At 42.5% G+C, this 18499-nt stretch overlaps 1 protein-coding gene across 3 annotated transcripts in view; it reads left to right on the plus strand.

The window, feature by feature from the left end:
* The first annotated feature begins 9206 nt into the window (after nt 1-9206).
* Nucleotides 9207-18499, plus strand: part of LOC127000808 (mucin-5B-like) — a 62925-nt gene continuing 53632 nt past the window's right edge. For all 3 annotated transcript variants that reach the window (XM_050864866.1, XM_050864864.1, XM_050864865.1), the window contains exons 1-2: nt 9207-9294; nt 18082-18150. In XM_050864866.1, the coding sequence (XP_050720823.1) occupies nt 18099-18150 (52 nt within the window). In that variant the 5' untranslated portion in view covers nt 9207-9294; nt 18082-18098. The remainder of the gene's footprint in view (nt 9295-18081; nt 18151-18499) is intronic.

Genomic DNA, 18499 nt, shown 5'->3' on the forward strand with positions numbered 1-18499 from the left:
TACTACTACTATTACTACTGCTACTTCTACTACTACTACTATTACTACTACTACTACTACTACCACTACATATAACCATAATCTAGTAAATGATACGGAAAAAAAAACTGAATATCAAGAATTTAGAATCTGTATAGAGGAGGATGACAAAATGATTCAAGGAGAAACATACCATATGAGGATAGACTTAAGCATTTATATCTACACTCTACAAAGGCGAAGGGTACGAGGAGACTTGATTGAAGTTTATAAATGGACGAATGGCTTAAATAAGGTGGATATTAATATGGTTTCAGTTGTAAAAGAGCCAGGTAGGACATGTAGCAATGGGTTTCAGTAAGATAAATTCAGATTCAACAAAGACGTAGGCAAGAAATGGTTTACTAATAGAGTGGTGGATGAACGGAACAGGGTTGGCAGTCATGTCGTGGGTGCCAATACCATAGATACATTCAAGAAGAGGTTGGATAAATTCATGCATAGTGAGGATATTCAACAAAGACATAGGCAAGAATTGGTTTACTAATAGAGTGGTGGATGAGCGGAACAAGCTTGGCAGTCATGTCGTGGGTGCCAATACCATAGATACATTCAAGAAGAGGTTGGATAAATTCATGGATAGTGAGGATATTCAATAAAGACATAAGCGAGAATTGGTTTACTAATAGAGTGGTGGATGAGTGGAACATGCTTGGCAGTCATGTCGTGGGTGCCAATACCATAGATACATTCAAGAAGAGGTTGGATAAATTCATGGATAGTGAAGATAGGTTGGATTAGGCTTGCAGGAGCTGTCTTGTATAGTCTACTACTACTACTATTACTACTACTACCCTAACCTAACTTAACCTAACTTTAATTTTTTTCAGCAGTTATCCCTAAAAATTATATTGGAACGTGAAGAAAATGGAATAAAAATAATAATAACAATAATAATTAGATTGACATTGATAGAAGAAGAAGAAGAAGAAGAAGAAAAAGAAGAAGATAGGAAATGTGTTAACAGATATTATTGAAGTTATTATTGAAGAAAACGGAGCGTGAGTGACTAAAGAGTACAGGAGCTGCCTTGTATAGACCAACCGGCCTCTTGCAGACTCCTTACCAGCGTTACCAGGTTATCGTACACAGCCACTCAGGATATCGTATTTTCCGGTTTCTGACTCAAAACTATCGCAAACAAACACCGATAAGCAATGTTTTTAACGACAACTTTAACTGGAATCTCGCTATCTGTCCAAGTACGAGAGTTTTGGGCCCTGGAACTGATAAATGTGATGTTCTGAGTACGATAACATGGTAACACTGCTCCTTAGGTTCTGATGTTCTAATTAAATAGCACAACAATCGCAAACAAACACCGATAAGCAATGTTTTTAACGACAACTTTAACTGGAATCTCGCTATCTGTCCAAGTACGAGAGTTTTGGGCCCTGGAGCTGATAAATGCGATATTCTGAGTACGATAACATGGTAACACTGCTCCTTAGGTTCTGTTCTTATGAAATAGCACAACAATCGCAAACAAACACCAATAAGCAATGTTTTTAACGATAACTTTAACTGGAACCTCGTTATCTGTCCAAGTACGAGAGTTTTGGGCCTGCGATGTTCTGAGTACGATAACATGGTAACACTGCGAGTCCTTACGTTCTTGTGTTCTTATTAAGTAGACGGAAATAGAGAAAAAGGAAATAAAGAGACATAAAACTTTTCTTCCTCCTTTTTTTCATCTCCCACTTAATCCACCTCCTTCCTCTTCCTCTTCTTCTTCCTCTTCTGCCTCCTCCCCATATCCTCTTATTTTTTCTTCTTCTTCTTCTCTTTCTCCTCCTTTACATCTTTTCTTTCTTTAACATTTTTATCTTATACTTTTCTTCCTTCTCCTTCTTTCAATTTCTCCTCCTCCATCATTCCTCTTCTTCCTCCTCCTCCTCCTCCTCTTCTTACTCCCTACGGTCCATGGCGCATCCTAGCTTCTCTCTCTCTCTCTCTCTCTCTCTCTCTCTCTCTCTCTCTCTCTCTCTCTCTCTCTCTCTCTCCTTTTCCTGCTCCTATTCCTTTTTCCTCTTCTTCTCCTTCTTCTTTTTCCTCCTCCTCCTCCTCCTTCTCCTCCTCCTCCTCCATCTCCTCCTCCTCCTCCTCCTCCTCCTTCCTTTTCTCTTATTCATCCCGTCCTCCTCCTCCTCCTCTTACTCCTTGCCATGTCCTAGCTTAGTGGTATATCTCCTCCTCCTCCTCCTCCTCCTCCTCCTCCTCCCTTGTGAGACAGATTTGCATGCGGTTCCGGAAGTGAGGTTGGAACTTGTGTAGGTATTCACACACACACACACACACACACACACACACACATATACACACACACACACACACCGGTGAAGTGGGCAATAGGTAGGCATTTGCTTTTCCGAGAACCAATCAAGATTCAATCACCTGCGTTTGTTTACCTGTAGGTCAGCTGATCGTGGGAGGAGGAGGAGGAGGAGGTAAGAAGATGAGGAGGAAGAGGAGGAGTTAAGTGGTAAGCAAACATCAAGAGAGAAAGTGCAGAATAGAAACAGAGAGGGAAAGAGGCAAAGTAAGAGGAAGAGGAGGAGGAAGAGGAGGAGGAGGAAGAGGAGTAGGAGGAGGAGGAGGAAGGTAAGAGGAGCTAAGTGGTAAGTAAATATAAGGAGATAAAGTGCAGAATAGAGGAAAGAGAGAAAGAGGAAAGACAAGAGAAGGAGGAAGAGGAGAAAAAAATAAGTTAATGAAGAAAGGAATAAAATCAAGAAAATCATAAAGTAAGGAAAAGGAAAAAAAAGGAAAAAAGTAGGAGAGAAGAAAAAAGGAGGGAGATAAGTAGAGGAGAAAGAAAAAAATAAAGTAAGGAATAAAGGAAGGAAATCAAAAGACCAATAAAGTTAAGTAAAGTGAAGTAAATGAAAATAACAACTAACATAAAGGAAGAGAGAAAAAGATGAGAGAAGTAGGAAAAAAATTATGATGATGACGAGAATAAAAATAAGGTGTAAAAATAAGGAATAAAATAAAGAAAAGTAAAAAAGTAAGAGAAAACAGGGTAAGACAAATCTCCTCATCAATGTAAATCTCTTCATCAATATCGGGGAGGCAAACGCAGGTAACAGGCCGCGATTCACACCTGAGGGAAGGTAAATTAGACTATAGCACACACCTGTTTGCTCCTTATTACGGGGACAGGTGTGGTGGAGGGCGAGGAGGAGGAGGAGGAGGAGGAATAAAGGAACACAAAGAAACACAAAGGAAGAACAAACAACAGCAGAGGAGGAGGAGGAGGAGGAGGAGGAGGAGGAGGAGGAGGAGGAGCAGGAGGATGTAGATGAAAAGGAGATGAAAGAAAATAAGGAAGAGAATGAGCATGAACAGTAAGAAGAAAGAGAAGGAAGAGGAAAAGGAGATAGCAAGAAGAAGAAAGAAAAGGAGGAGGAAAAGTAGATGAAAGAAAAAAAAGACAAGAACGAGGAAAGACATGGAAGAAAAGAAAGCGGAGAGGGAGAAGACAGATTTGGAGAAGGAGAAGGTGAAGGAAAAGAAGGAAGACGAGAGGAATAGATAGAATGGAAGGAGGAAAAGAAACGGGAAAAAATAAATGGAGGAGAAGGATTTTAAATACTAACACACTAATATTTTGCTCTTAAGGAGTTGATACATAAAAAAAAAAAAATAGAGGAACGGATGGGCTAACAGTAGAAAGAAGAAGAAGAATAGGAGGAGGAGGAGGAGGAGGAGGAGGAGGAGGATGAAGAGGAGATATAAGAGAAAGAGGAGGGAAAGGAAAAAACAAATGATGGAGGAAGAAAAGAAGGAAGAGAAGGAGGAGGAAAAGGAGAAGGAAAAAGTGATGGAGGAAGAAAAGAAGGAAGAGAAGAAGGAGGAAAAGGAGGAGGAAAGAAAGGAAGAGAAGGAGGAGGAAAAGGAGGAGGAAAAAGTGATGGAGGAAGAAAAGAAGGAAGAGAAGAAGGAGGAAAAGGAGGAGGAGAGAAAGGAAGAGGAGGAGGAAAAGGAGGAGGAAAAAGTGATGGAGGAAGAAAAGAAGGAAGAGAAGGAGGAGGAAAAAGTGATGGAGGAAGAAAAGAAGGAAGAGAAAAAGGAGGAAAAGGAGGAGGAAAAAGTGATGGAGGAAGAAAAGAAGGAAGAGAAGGAGGAGGAAAAAGGGATGGAGGAAGAAAAGAAGGAAGAGAAAAATGAGGTTGAAATGAAGGAAATAAAAAAAAGTACATTAAAATTTTATTCTTGAGTTGATACTAAAAGAAGGGAGAGAAACAGAGGGGCAAACAGTAGGAGGAAGAGGAGGAGGAGGAGGAGGAGGAGGAGGAGGAGGAGAGCCAAGAAAAGAGTAATACCACATAATTTAGCTCGGAACACCTGCTGGAATTTAATTAAACGAAGCACACCTGGCGATGACAAACTGACCTCCGGCTGAACACTTCCATAAAACACCAGATTACACGCACACACGCACACACACACACTGGAAGAAGAAGAGATAAGAAATAAATGAATGAAAATGTAGAGACAGACAGACAGACGGACGGAGAGTAAGACAGACAGACACTGCAATTTTTTTATATTTTTTTATATTTTTTTTAGTTTCTCTCCCCCTTTTTTTTCCTTCTTTCTCATCCACTGTTTTTTATTTGTTGTTTCCTATCTCCATTTTTCTCTCTCGCTGTACCTGAATTCTCTCTTTATTTCTACTTTTTTTGCTTTCTACCTTTCATTCCCTTTCTTACTTTTTTTTGCTCTTCTTTATAACTTTTTTTCTACTTCTGGAGTGTCTATCTGTTTGCCTGTCTGTCTGTGTGTGTGTATGTGCGTATGTGTGTATGTGTGTATCTCTCCCCCCTTCAATTGTAAGCCCCATCACACACCCATTCTCTCTCTCTCTCTCTCTCTCTCTCTCTCTCTCTCTCTCTCTCTCTCTCTCTCTCTCTCTCTCTCCCATCACACCTGTACGCTCCATATCACCAGGTATGGACGTCATTAGTGAGACCCGCTGTCCATTCACCTGTGTGTGTGTGTGTGTGTGTGTGTGTGTGTGTGTGTGTGTGACTGTGTGTGTGTGTGTGTGTGTGTGTGTGTGTGTTATTTACTATTAGTGCAGGTGTATGTCTCTGTCTCAATCTCTCTCTCTCTCTCTCTCTCTCTCTCTCTCTCTCTCTCTCTCTCTCTCTCTCTCTCTCTCTCTCTCTCTCTCTCTCTCTCTCTCTCTGTCTCGCTCTCTCTCTCTCTCTCTCTCTCTCTCTCTCTCTCTCATTTCTTTCCTCCTTCATATTTTGTGATAAAAATAGATAAATGGAGAGAGAGAGAGAGAGAGAGAGAGAGAGAGAGAGAGAGAGAGAGAGAGAGAGAGAGAGAGAGAGAGAGAGAGAGAAAGGTGGGGCATTACCTGGCTGGGAGTCGATCTCTCTCCTTTAGTTCAGGTATACGAAGGTGAGGAGGAGGAGGAGGAGGAGGAGGAGGAGGAGGAGGAGGGAAGGCGAGGAATAGGAAGAGGACGGAAATTAGGTCGAGATGCGAGTGGAGGAAGACGAAGAGGAGGAAGAGGGAGAAGAGGAAGACGAAAAAGGAGGAGGAGGAAGAGGAGGAGGAGGAGGGGTAACGGATAATAACGTACAGCAAAAAAAAAAAGATAAAAATAAGAAAACAAGAAAAAAAAGTTAAGAAGAAAAAAATAAACGAAGATAAAGAGATGGGAAAAATGAAAGATAAATATGGAGAAGAAATAGAGGAGGAGGAGGAAGAAGAGGAGGAGGAGGAGGAGGAGGAGGAGGAGGAGGAAAGATCAACAAAGGAAGTTAATAAGAAGTAAAAACTTGATAAAGATTAGAATAAAAAAAAAGCGTGGAGTGAATAATTAATAAATGTGAGAGAGAGAGAGAGAGAGAGAGAGAGAGAGAGAGAGAGAGAGAGAGAGAGAGAGAGAGAGAGAGAGAGAGAGAGAGAGAGAGAGAGAGAGAGAGAGAGAGAGAGAGAGAGAGAGAGAGAGAGCAGTCTGTGTATGAATATTTATACGTTTTAATTATCAAACTTGTACAATAATATTAACGCATACACACTTATATACATACATACATACACACACACACACACACATACATACATACATACATAACTACCTTTATATTTTTTCTATTTTCTCTTTTCCATTTATTATCATTCACACACACACACACACACACACACACACACACACACACACACACACACACACACACGGGGATAGAAGAGAGAAGAAAAAAAGGGAAAAAAAACACGCCTACGAGGAACAAATAAAAAAAGGAAACAGGAAGAGGAAAAAAACAGGAAGAGGAAAAAAGAAAACAGGAAGAGGTAAAAGGAAGGAAAACCGGAAGACAAAAAAATATGAACAGGAAAAGAAGGAAAAAAATGGCCGTCAGAAAATATTGAAGAAAAGGAAATGATGAAAAATGATAACTACTACTACTACTACTACTACTACTACTACTACTACTACTACTACTACTACTACTACTACTACTACTTGTACTTCTACTACTACTACTACTACTACTACTACCACTACTACCTAACCGAAAAATAGAAAGAAAAAGAAAAGAAAGAAAAGAATAAAACAACAAAAGCCCAAAATAAGAAACCATAAAGATTGATCCCCAAAGAAGAAGGAAGAGAAGGAGGAGGAAGAAGAAGAAGGAAGAGGAGGAGGAAGAGGAGGAGGAGGAAAGAGACCATTCATCCTAAACTGCCCTTTCCTTAAACGAACTACCTTGTGTGTGTGTGTGTGTGTGTGTGTGTGTGTGTGTGTGTGTGTGTGTGTGTGTGTGTGTGTCCCAATCTCTACTTTTGTCGTCTAATTTGGTAACTTTTCTATTGTATTGTCGAGTTTGGTGTGCTATCCATCCTCTCTCTCTCTCTCTCTCTCTCTCTCTCTCTCTCTCTCTCTCTCTCTCTCTCTCTCTCTCTCTCTCTCTCTCTCTCTCTCTCTCTCTCTCTCCTTTTATTTATACTCATATTTTCACCCGTTTATTCTTTTAGCCAGTCAGGTAGTCTCACACACACACACACACACACACACACACACACAGAGGAAGAAAAAGAAACATGAAGGAAAAATATATACAAGAAGAATACAGTAACAGAGGAGATGAAGAAGAAGGAGAAGGAGAGAGAAGAAGAGGGAAGAGGGGAGGTTACAGGAAGGAGGAGGAGGAGGAGGATAGAAAAAGTAATGATGGAAAGGAAGAGATGAAAGACGAAGGAAGGAGAAGCGTAAGGAAGGGTGGTTTAGTGTGAGAGAGAGAGAGAGAGAGAGAGAGAGAGAGAGAGAGAGAGAGAGAGAGAGAGAGAGAGAGAGAGAGAGAGAGAGAGAGAGAGAGAGAGAGAGAGAGAGAGAGAGAATGGGAAAGAAAAATATAGAAATGGAAAGAAGGAAGAGAGGGAGGCGGAGGAAGAAGAAGAAAGGTAATAGAAGTGAGATTTAGGGAAAGAGGAAGAGGAAGAGGAGGAAGAGGAGGAGAAGGGGAAAAGAAAAAATAAATAGATGTGGAGAAAGACGAGGAGGAGGAGGAGGAGGAGGAAGAGGAGATACAAGAGGAACATTATCAAGAATATTGGAAAGATAATGAAAAAAAGAGGAAGAAGAGGAAGAGGAAGAGGAGGAGGAGGAGAAGAAGAAAAGAGAAAAAAACACCAATAAAGAGAGAGAGAGAGAGAGAGAGAGAGAGAGAGAGAGAGAGAGAGAGAGAGAGAGAGAGAGAGAGAGAGAGAGAGAGAGAGAGAGCAAGAGGGTGCTAAACCAGTCTCCTCATCACGGCTGTTTCCTCTTTATTGCCTCGCTTCGGAACTGTTTCGTTTAGGTGTTTCGACTCCGGGGTTCGAGGCTTCGCCCAAACGACCCCCGAGACGAGACAACGAAACGCTCTCGAATCAGTGAAACGAAACAGTGAAACGACCAATGAACCTTCTGACCCTTTCCGAACACACACACACACACACACGCAGACAGAAGCTTAACGGTACACAGAGAGAGAGAGAGAGAGAGAGAGAGAGAGAGAGAGAGAGAGAGAGAGAGAGAGAGATTTTTCGTTTCATATTTTTCTTTTGTTTTCCTTTTCTTTATTTTTAGGTTGGTTTAATCTCTCTCTCTCTCTCTCTCTCTCTCTCTCTCTCTCTCTCAAACAGTTGACCCAATTCAGTCAGTCAGTCCGATGAAGAAAAAGATGAAGAAAAGTCGAAAAAGAAGAGGAAGAAGAAGAGGAGAAGAAAAGGAAATGAAGAAAAAGAGAAAGAAAAGACATGTTCAAGAGAAGAGAAGAAAAAAATCAAGAAATGGAGGAAAGGAGGAAAAAGAACAGAAGAGAGAGAGAGAGAGAGAGAGAGAGAGAGAGAGAGAGAGAGAGAGAATGGGCAGTAAATTCATAAGTATATTGGATAATGAAATGAAAAGGAGAAAATAAAACAGAAAATGCAGAAGTAGCAGCAGTAGTAATAATAGTAGTAGTAGTAGTAGTAGTAAATGAGAAGAAAAGTAAAGAAAGAGAAAGAAATGGGAAAAACGAAAAAAATAAAGAACATGAAAAAGAGAGAATAAAGAGGAGAGGGAGGAGGAGGAGGAGGAAGAGGAGGAGGAAGAGGAGGAGAAGGAGATGAAGTTGGGAGAAGGAAGTGGAAAGATAAACAAAGGAAGTTAATAAGAAATATGTGCTTGATAAACACTAAAATATCAAACAAAATCGTAGAAAAAAAAATAGAATAAACGTAGCAGTAGCAGCAGCAGGAGTAATAGCAGAAGTAGTAGTAATAGTAGAAGTAGCAGTAGTCCTCGTCTTTCTCCTCCTTTATTTTTTTTCTCCTCCTCCTTTTCCTCCTCCTATTACCCTTCTTCATCTTCCTCCGCCTTCCTCTCTTCCTTCTTTTCATCAGTATATAGGATAAGATATTTAGCAGTAGTAATAATAGTATCAGTAAATAGGATAAGATAATGAAAGAATAAAACAGTAGTAATAGTAGCAGTAGTAGTAGTAACAGTAGTAGAGGCAGCGGGCAATAGTAGTCACCTCGTTCCGTTTTCTATCGCGCGGGCCAAGAAAAAGGGTCGCGCATCCCGCCACTTCGGAGCGTCGCGACTCGTTAACCCGCTGAGCCACGAGCCAATCAGATTCGTTTATTTCCGGTTATGAGCCAATCAGCGTCCGGACCGAGACGTAGAGGCGAGGGGGAGGGCGGGCTTGAGCCAGTGACCCCCCGACCCGCGAGGAGGAACGTTGCAGTGCGCCGAGCCCAGAGTGTTGTGTAGGTTTTTGTGGTGCTGGTTTGCAGGAGTTCGTTATGGAGGGTCGTTTAAGGAAAGGGAGGATGGTTATGGTTTGCTTAAGGGAAGGTTGTCATTTAAGTAGAGGATTTTAAGACAATTATCGTAAAGGATAGTTGAGGGTCATTTTAGTTATGGTTTAAGTAAATGAAGATTGAGGGTTATTTAAGGGAGGATGGTTATGGTTTGCCTAAGGGATGGTTGTCATTTAAGGAAAGTATTTTAAGATGATTATCGTAAAGGATAGTTGAGGATCATTTAAGTTATGGTTTAAGTAAAGGAAGAGTTTAGGGTCATTAGGTTAAAGAAGGCTGTGGGTAATTTTGATAAAGGAAAATTGTGTGTTAATTAAGGGATGGGGTTTTTGTGTTCAGTATGTTTTGTTTCAGGAATTAGTTAAAGAAGTATTTAGGGTTACTTAGGTAAAGGTTAAGCAAATGTATGTCGGAGGTCAAATAGGTCAAACGAGTGGTAGGGAAGGTTAAGGGTCAGGGTTAGGTGATTTAAGTAAAGGTATTTAGAGGAGCATACAGGGTCGTAAAGGGAGGTAGAGGGTCATATGTGTTGGTTACATAACCTTAAGTGAACCAACCTTCCGTTACTTAATCGAGCTTCCTACATGGGGCTCTTAACGGCATACTTGAGCTCATACGCAAGTTATCAATTATGCCGTTAAATACGTTCTTTCTACAGACTTAAATCTGTGGGTCATATTTTTGCTTGGGTCCATTTGCCTCGAGGTTCCAATTTTACTGATAATGACAAGTTTCTTCTGATCAAGATTACTTATAGGCTCACAGGGGAAGTTTTGTTCAGAGAAGGTAAACGTTCGGAATACTTGTTTGGTGTTTACAGTGAGTGATCGCAAATATCTGTAAATTACTTATAGGCCCACAAGGTACGTTTTGTTCCGAGAAGGTAAACGTTCGGAGTACTAGTTTGGTATTTTCAGTGAATGGAAGCAAATATATCTGTAAATTCAGACTACAATTTCCCTGGTCTGCATAGCCCTTCCCACTACCAGGTGTTCTTAATTTTGCTGAAGGGGAAAGGATTATGTTATTTCTTATCACTTGTAGACGCACTGTTTGATGCGCCGGTAAAACTAGACTAACAGTATGTGATAGCTTGGAAAGGCTAGTTATGCCGTGGGAGCGATATTGGAGGCGCGTAGTGATTCTCCATATTTACCAAGGATTGACATGAAAGGCGTGAAATCCGTACTTGCGCTCCTTGGATATCTTGCGAGGTTACTTCTGAAACGCCACGCTTTGAGACTCTAGTTTCGTTATATGTTCACTTTAAGATCAAACTGTGAATAGGGGACAGAGGGCTGGGTTTCGATAATCAAATTTCGCTTATCGTAATCTTCAGTGTCAGGGTTAGGAGTAAGGGGAAGACCTAACCACGTTTAGATTATAGCGTTTCGATTTGTGTACTTCTCCAATCAGTCAAGCTCAGGAACAGGGGACAAGGGAAGGGTCCAATTAATCAAGCTCAGAAATAGGTAACAAGGGAAGGGTCCAATCAGTGGAGCTCAGGAATAGGGGAGAAGGGAAGGGTCCAATCAGGCAAGCTCAGGAATAGGGGACAAGGGAAGGGTCCAATCAGGCAAGCTCAGGAATAGGGGACAAGGGAAGGGTCCAATCAGGCAAGCTCAGGAATAGGGGACAAGGGAAGGGTCCAATCAGGCAAGCTCAGGAATAGGGGACAAGGGAAGGGTCCAATCAGGCAAGCTCAGGAATAGGGGACAAGGGAAGGGTCCAATCAGTCAAGCTCAGGAATAGGGAGAAGGAAGGATCCAATCAGGCAAGCTCAGGAATAGGGACAAGGAAGTGTCCAATCAGTCAATCTCAGGAATAGGTTTCAAGGGAAGGGTCCAATCAGGCTCAGGAATAGGGGAGAAGGGAAGGGTCCAATCAGGCAGGCTCAGGAATAGGGGAGAAGGGAAGGGTCCAATCAGGCAAGCTCAGGAATAGGGGAGAAGGGAAGGGTCCAATCAGGCAAGCTCAGGAATAGGGGACAAGGGAAGGGTCCAATCAGGCAAGCTCAGGAATAGGGGAGAAGGGAAGGGTCCAATCAGGCAAGCTCAGGAGTAGGGGACGAGGGAAGGGTCCAATCAGGCAAGCTCAGGAGTAGAGGACGAGGGAAGGGTCCAATCAGGCAAGCTCAGGAGTAGGGGAGAAGGGAAGGGTCCAATCAGGCAAGCTCAGGAATAGGGGACAAGGGAAGGGTCCAATCAGTCAAGCTCAGGAATAGGGGACAAGGGAAGGGTCCAATCAGTCAAGCTCAGGAATAGGGGACAAGGGAAGGGTCCAATCAGTCAAGCTCAGGAATAGGGGAGAAGGGAAGGGTCCAATCAGGCAAGCTCAGAAATAGGGGACAAGGGAAGGTCAGGAATATGGGACAAGGGAAGGGAGGAGTATGTAGTCTTGTCGAGTCCCGCTTCGCATCACTTCCACGCGGCCTGAATCACACGGACGAGACTAATCTTGTTTTACTGCCGCCGCCTTACGTGCAGGAGCCGTCCGGGGCCTTGATTCGTGTTCTTGGGTGCTTGGAGTCGCCCTTCGCTGGCCCGCTGCCGTAAAGAAAGTTTGAGGCCACTGGAAGGGGAGAGGGAAGGAGAGTTTGTGTGGGATGTTCAAGCGGTCAGTGTTGCCAGCTTCAGACAGTCACCTTGAACCGCAGACCCTTCTCTATACTCTTTTTCTGCTTGCTCCTCTTGTTCTCTGCTTCCCCCTTGCTCATCTTTCGACCTGTATAGTTTCAATCTCTTCTCTTGATGTTCTCTTCTTTCTCCGCGATTTGGTTCTTTAAATTTTGTATCTCTCCTCCTTCTTCGTATATCCCCCATTCCCTCCCTTTGCTCCTCTCTCAACCTATAGTTTCAGTCTCCCTTTTTACGTTCTTTCTCCGCGGTTTGGATCCATTCAATCTTGTATCTCGCATTCTCCTTTCCATATCTCCTATCTCCCATTCTCTCCTTTCTACTTGCTCCTCTTTCTACCTCCAGAGCGGTTTCAATCTCCTCTATCCAAGTTCCTTTCGTCTATTCCTTGAGGTTTTAGATTATGCAGTCTTTTCTTTACTTCCTTTCGCCCTTTCCTTTTGCTCTTCAAGTTCTTCTGTACAGTGTTTCAATATTTCTCTTCCTTGCAGTTGTTGATTCCTGATTCTCCAGTTTCTCTTCCTTGAGGCTTTAGATTATGCGGTCTTTCTTTACTCTTCCTTTTGCTCCTTTCTAGTTCTTCTGTACAGTGTTTCAATATTTCTTCTTCCTTGCAGTTGTTGATTCCTGATTATTCTTTTCCTTTTGATGCCTTCCTCTTCATCCTCAGTTGTCCATATTTTCCTTTATTCCTTAACCAGCCTGTTGTCACTATGCCTTGTAGCTTCCCCTTTTCCTTTAGCATTTCCCTTTCCTTCTCCGGAGTGACAAGAGATGACAATTAGTGAGTTAATGTAGAAGGCTGATTAGAGAAAGTTAAGTAGAGATTAAAGTGAGCAGAGTGAGGGTGACTATTTAATATAGACAAAACAATGAATAATGAAGACCGTCGAGAAGGAAATAATGACTACGTGGAAGTGACTTAAGAACGAGAACGAACGACTGAGAAGGGTTAGTTTGGCTCCGCGTGAATCCGGTCAGTGATTGATGGCCTTTGAGAGCAGCTCGCCGCGGTGATTCGGTAGTTTTAGGGCCAGTTTCGGAGGCAGTTTCCTTCAGTCATGGTGCTTGAGGATACTACCTTTTCGTACTGTAAAATCAACGTAAACGGGAAGAGCTTTAAGATGGAGAATTATCACGGATGTTTACGTTTTCTGTATACTATTATATTTAACACTTTTACGGTTTATCTTTATTCCGATGGTGTTAGGAGTGCACGGGAATAAGGAGTTAGCTATGGGATGTCTTGGTTAATAGTAAAGAGGTTAATTTGACTACGGTATTCGGATTGTTTTGGATCTTTAGTATTATCGAGGGATGTCTTAGTTAATAGTAAAGCGGTTAATTTGACTGTATTCGGATTTGTTTTGGTTGCTTAGTATTATCAAATTCTTTAATCTCTTGTAACTATTGTTTCTAGGTTAACTAAGATCTCGATAACGCGAGATTTAAGAATTCAGACTAACATTTTGAATTAGCTCAAACTTGTGCATATTTTTATTCTGTGAACGTATTGGGAGTTCTGAATTTACGTCAAACCCTAAGGGCAGTATTGCTAAACATTTCGTCGCCCAAGTTCACATATTTGACAAGGCTTTCGCAGGAGTTTGGGACATTACCAGGATTAGCTTTATGACCCTGGTGGTTGTTTGATCCTTCTTCTGTACCGTGAACCTAAAGAAACGCTCATTAGAACTTGATTAACCACTACTTTGACCTTTAAAAATAGCTGATATGAAAAGCAAAAGTCTTATAATACAGACATAAGTCTAGTAGTATTTTGTAAACTGGTTTCGTCACTAAGAGGCGTATCAGGCGTAAGAGAAGAATTTCATGATTACAAACATATTCCACACTAGCAAACACGCACGAACTAACACTAGCGACAGAATTAGGGAACTTTTGACACCGCTTAACTTGCACGGATCATAAACGAGTCTCGGCGTAGTAGTAGTAGTCGTAGTAGTAGTCTTAGTCGTAGCAGTAGCAGATCTCCACGGCGGCAAATTTCATCACCCACTCGTAAACAAACTTCCAAGTACGTCTTCCTAAACTACTCTCCTGAAACTGCTAAACAGATGCAAAGTTATAAGTATGCCTAAGTGCTGTTCTCCGTATTAATCCTGCTCCTGCTTATTAGATATACCAAGTTAAGTCTTCATAAGTAGTGTTCTGAACTTAATGTCGTAAGCGGTGATCAATTTGGCGAAGTGTGAGGACAACTGTTGACTCGGAGGGAACTTGTAGGTAGGAAGGAAGCTTGTAAGAGATAGGAACATGTGAAGTGAATGTTGACGCGGTGGCTACGCAATAGATGAAGGGAACCAGTAGGGAGAAAGGAAACTGGCTGTAGATAGTGAGGGAAGTTGTAGTAGATAGGACGGTAACTTGATATGAATGGGAAGGAAACTGATATGGAATTACCAAGTTGTGTGGCGTAGACGGTAGTGGGGTGTTTAATTTGAATGCGGTGGTGCAGTTTGGGTAGTTATTTATAAGTTACGTAGGGAATGAGCACTATGGAGGGTATCAGAACACCTCTCTTCTCGAAATTGACTTCTTTCGGCCCCTCCTCTGAACTCTTTTTAGGGGCAGTAAGTAGCTGGCTTTTTTATGCCCTTGAACTGTCTCCTTTGCTGTAATAAAGTCGAAAGATTGAGGTTAATGTAGGGAAGGGATGGAGAGAGAAGGGTGGAAGAGAAGCCACAAGCTGAGGTGGTTTGGGTGATGTATATATGAAAGTAAGGAAAACGGGGATGTGCAGGGAGAGGCAGTATGGGGTAAGGGTACAGACAAGTGAAAAGAAGGTAAAAAGTTGACAGGTAAAAAGGAAGAAATGATGGTAGTAGAGGGGAGTATAATCTTTTGTGTAAGACTGTGTGGTGTTTAGATTCGTAATGACTTTGAGGATGATGGAAGTTATGCAAGGTGAGCAGGTTGGAAGGATAGAAAAGTAGAGATAAGGTGACTGGTAAATCTGATAACTGAAGAGCCTTTGTGTGTATAGGACCGTGTGGTGGAGTGCCCAGTCTGTTTGAATGAAGTAGAGGATAGAGATGAAAAATTGAGGAATGGACGAATTGAAAACTAGTGAAATATTGAATACGTTATGACTAGTAATGAAGGCTGTTTTGTGTGCATAGTAAGGGGTGATGGAGGGGCAAATCTATTTAGCGCGTAGTGTTTACAAATGAAGGTGAGGATACTGAGAGATGAAAGATTAAGCTGTATGGAGGAGAGAAAAACCATTGGAATAGTGAATACGTGGTTATGACTGGTAATAGAGGCGGCTTTTATGTGTATAGAACCGCGTGGTGGCATCAAAGGCGTACTCTTATGTAAGGAAGAGGAGGCTTACGGGATAGTTTTAAGGTAGTTCAGGGAAGCGAGAGAGTAAAGCAGGATAAGACTGTAGTGGTGTGGGAGAGCGTGGTGGCGTCTAGTAAAGGGCAGGTGAACAGCGTCGGCAGGTGGATTTCCAGGTAAGATTAGTCAGTTATGTAAGTTGGAAGGTTACATAAGGGTACGAAGGGTGAATGAGAAGGTTGTATTAGTGTTCTGTGTAGGACGGGTGGCGTACAGCGTTAATGGGTCTAGTTAGGTGAAAAATTAAGATGTCCGGTAATGTAAGTTCAGGTAAAGGGATGGACAGTATGGGTGGAAGGATAGACTTTGAGGTAGAGGGGGATTGGGTAGTGTATAGTGATGGGAAGGGAAAAAGGAAGGATTTGAAGGAATCTTTCAAGTGAAAAATGAAGAATATGCCGGTGATGTAAGTTCAGATAGACGAGAGGGATAGATGAAGAGGGTACACTTGTGGCGGAAGGGGTTGGGTAGTGTATAGTGATGAAGGAAAAAAAGGGAAGGATTTGAAGGAAACTTAAAACTATGGGAAGGAAAGACAGATTGGAGAAAAAAGTTGAGGCGGTGATTGTATTGAGTAGACATAGATCGTGAATTAAAACCACAGCGAAGGACAGGAGAAATAAGGGATGGTTAAGGTAGGGGGAGGCTAAAAGGGTAAGGAAGTTACTTAAGCGGGGGGAGACTACGGGGGTCCTCCTGCACATACGGTACGTCCAATAGCTTTGAAATTTAAGTATATTTGTTCGTGTAAAGGTACGAGATTCTGTGATTAAGTGGGTTCAAGGGTGGAAGGAGGACAAAGATTTAAGGTTAAGGCAGATTCGAATGTTAGGAAAGGAGAAAGAGAATGGATATAAGGGACTGTACACGTAGGAGGATTAACAGGGAGGGTAACCGGATAATGAGAGACTGATGAGGTTTACAGAAGGGATGGAAGGGGGGATTAGGGTAAAAATGGATGTGATTTAGTAATAGTGAAGGATATGAGGGATGTACACGTAAGGAGAGGAACTTCTGGGGAGGGTAACAGGATAATGACACTAGATAAGGTTTACAGAAGGGGTGGAAGGGGGACTATGATAAAAACGGATGTGATTTAGAAATGGTGAAGGATTTGAGGGATGAACACGCAAGGAGAGGAACGTGAGGGGAGGGAAATGGGATGATGAGAAAGACACGAATGAGGTTTACAAAAGGGGTGGAAGGGGTAACTAGGGTAAAAACGATCGTGATTTAGAAAAGGTGATTGGCAGGAGCAGGCGAGGTATAGACCGGACGGTAGAGATACAAACATAAGGGTACAGTAACAGGCAAGGGAAGAGGCGTGGTATACAGAGAACGGTAGAGGTAGAGACGAACATAAGGGTTCAGTAACAGGCAAGGGAGGAGGCGTGGTATACAGAGAACGGTAGATGTAGAGACGAACATAAGGGTTCAGTAACAGGGAAGGGCGCAAGAGTCACTGATGTGGGATGAGGGTACGGAAGGAGGGGGTGGACTGACTGAGGCTGGTTGGTCTGACTTAATTACAAGGGTCTGGCCCTGCTGCTGTCTCCCGCCGTGCTCCTGATGACTGGCTGCAGGCGGGGCTTCACTGTGAGGGCGGAGGGGCTTGCCAGACTGACTTATTACGTTATGGCTGAGTGGGCGTTGCTGCTTAAACGTAGGCGTCTGTCTGGGCTTGATGGCGTGGGGGAGGGTGAAGGGATTTATAGTGAAGGTAGCTTATTACTGGTTTTTGCTTGGTCATTAATTTATGTTGTGAAAGGGTTATGTATCTAATAGTAGACTTCGTTACGCTTGGATGGTTTAGTCATTGATCTTGTGTATGTTCTGGGTAATTAATTCTGTGCCTGATATTGTATTTAGTTTTAATGGAAGTCTTAGAGCTTCTCGCTGCCTTGAAATTATAAGTTAGTCGTTTGATTAGGAAACTTGGCTCGCTGTGTGTTAAGGCGTATAAGTCATTAATTAACTACTTTACTAATATTGTGTAGTGCTACTGAACATAGATAAGAGTTAAAATGGACTTGGCAATCTATTCGTGTCTTCTTGTCTCTGTCTTTTTCTCTCTTCTCCCCTTCTCTTCTCCCTTCACCACTAACCCTTTCACGTTCACTTTTCATTTTTCATCCTATTCTTATTTCCATTGTGTTACCCGGGGCGTCATAAAACACAAAGGCGACTGAAGTAATCTATTTGTGAAGGCTACGGTACGGTACTCGGGGACACGGGAGAATGTAGTCAATCTTGGGAAGCCACACGCATGTTCGTCCTTGTGAGAATACGTTAAAGTACAACCTTCTATTTTTTCAACGACCGTGTAATGAAACTCCACTCTTAAAAGTTCCGGTATCCATGACTACATAACTAAGCGAGTGAAGTAATCAATTTGTGAAAGCTAGGTACTCGGGGCTCTGTAATATACTAAAGGGACTTCTTAATCTATTTTAGGAAGCCAACGGGGGACTGAAGTAATCTGTCTTTGGAAGCAACACGTGTATCTATTTTTTCTTGGTATGACTTGAAGGGGAAATCCACGACCAGCCACCTTGACACAGCCACTTTTCGTCCGTTCACCTCGTCGATCCCTCCTCCTTCTCCTCCGCGGAACTCCACCTCGGGCAGGAATCCCTTATTATCCCTCTTTGTGGCCGGCGTCGCGGTTTCCCTAATGACTGATGCCTAACAAAGCTTTTCCTCCTAACCCCCTTCTCCCCCCCCTCGGCAGGTGTGTACAGGTGTGAGATGGCTTTCCTCGTGTTCGTGACCCTGACGGCGCTGCTACATGTGACTCAAGGTGGGTTTCCCGGGAGATAATAGTGAGGGGGAGGGGTTGGGGGTGGTGGTGGATAGGGGTGACGGTGGGGGTGTTAGTCGTCCTCCTGCTCCTGTCTGTCTGCTTCCTGTTATTAGATACACTACATACACTTGAGTTTATTTTAGGGCCTGTCGTGGGTTGGTTCCAGTATTGTTATCGGCTTTGTTTACAGTAAGCGGGGTGTTTTTATTCTTGTTTACACTTTCACTTAATACCAAAACGGAAGTAAATCTCTCACTTAAACATCTCCCTTCCTTCCCTCCTCAGGCGTGGGATTATTGATGAAGACCTGAAGTGAAAAAGGGAGGATAAAGTGAAGGAACAAATA

Source organism: Eriocheir sinensis, chromosome 19 (assembly GCF_024679095.1).
Source record: "Eriocheir sinensis breed Jianghai 21 chromosome 19, ASM2467909v1, whole genome shotgun sequence".
NCBI lineage: Eukaryota > Metazoa > Arthropoda > Malacostraca > Decapoda > Varunidae > Eriocheir > Eriocheir sinensis.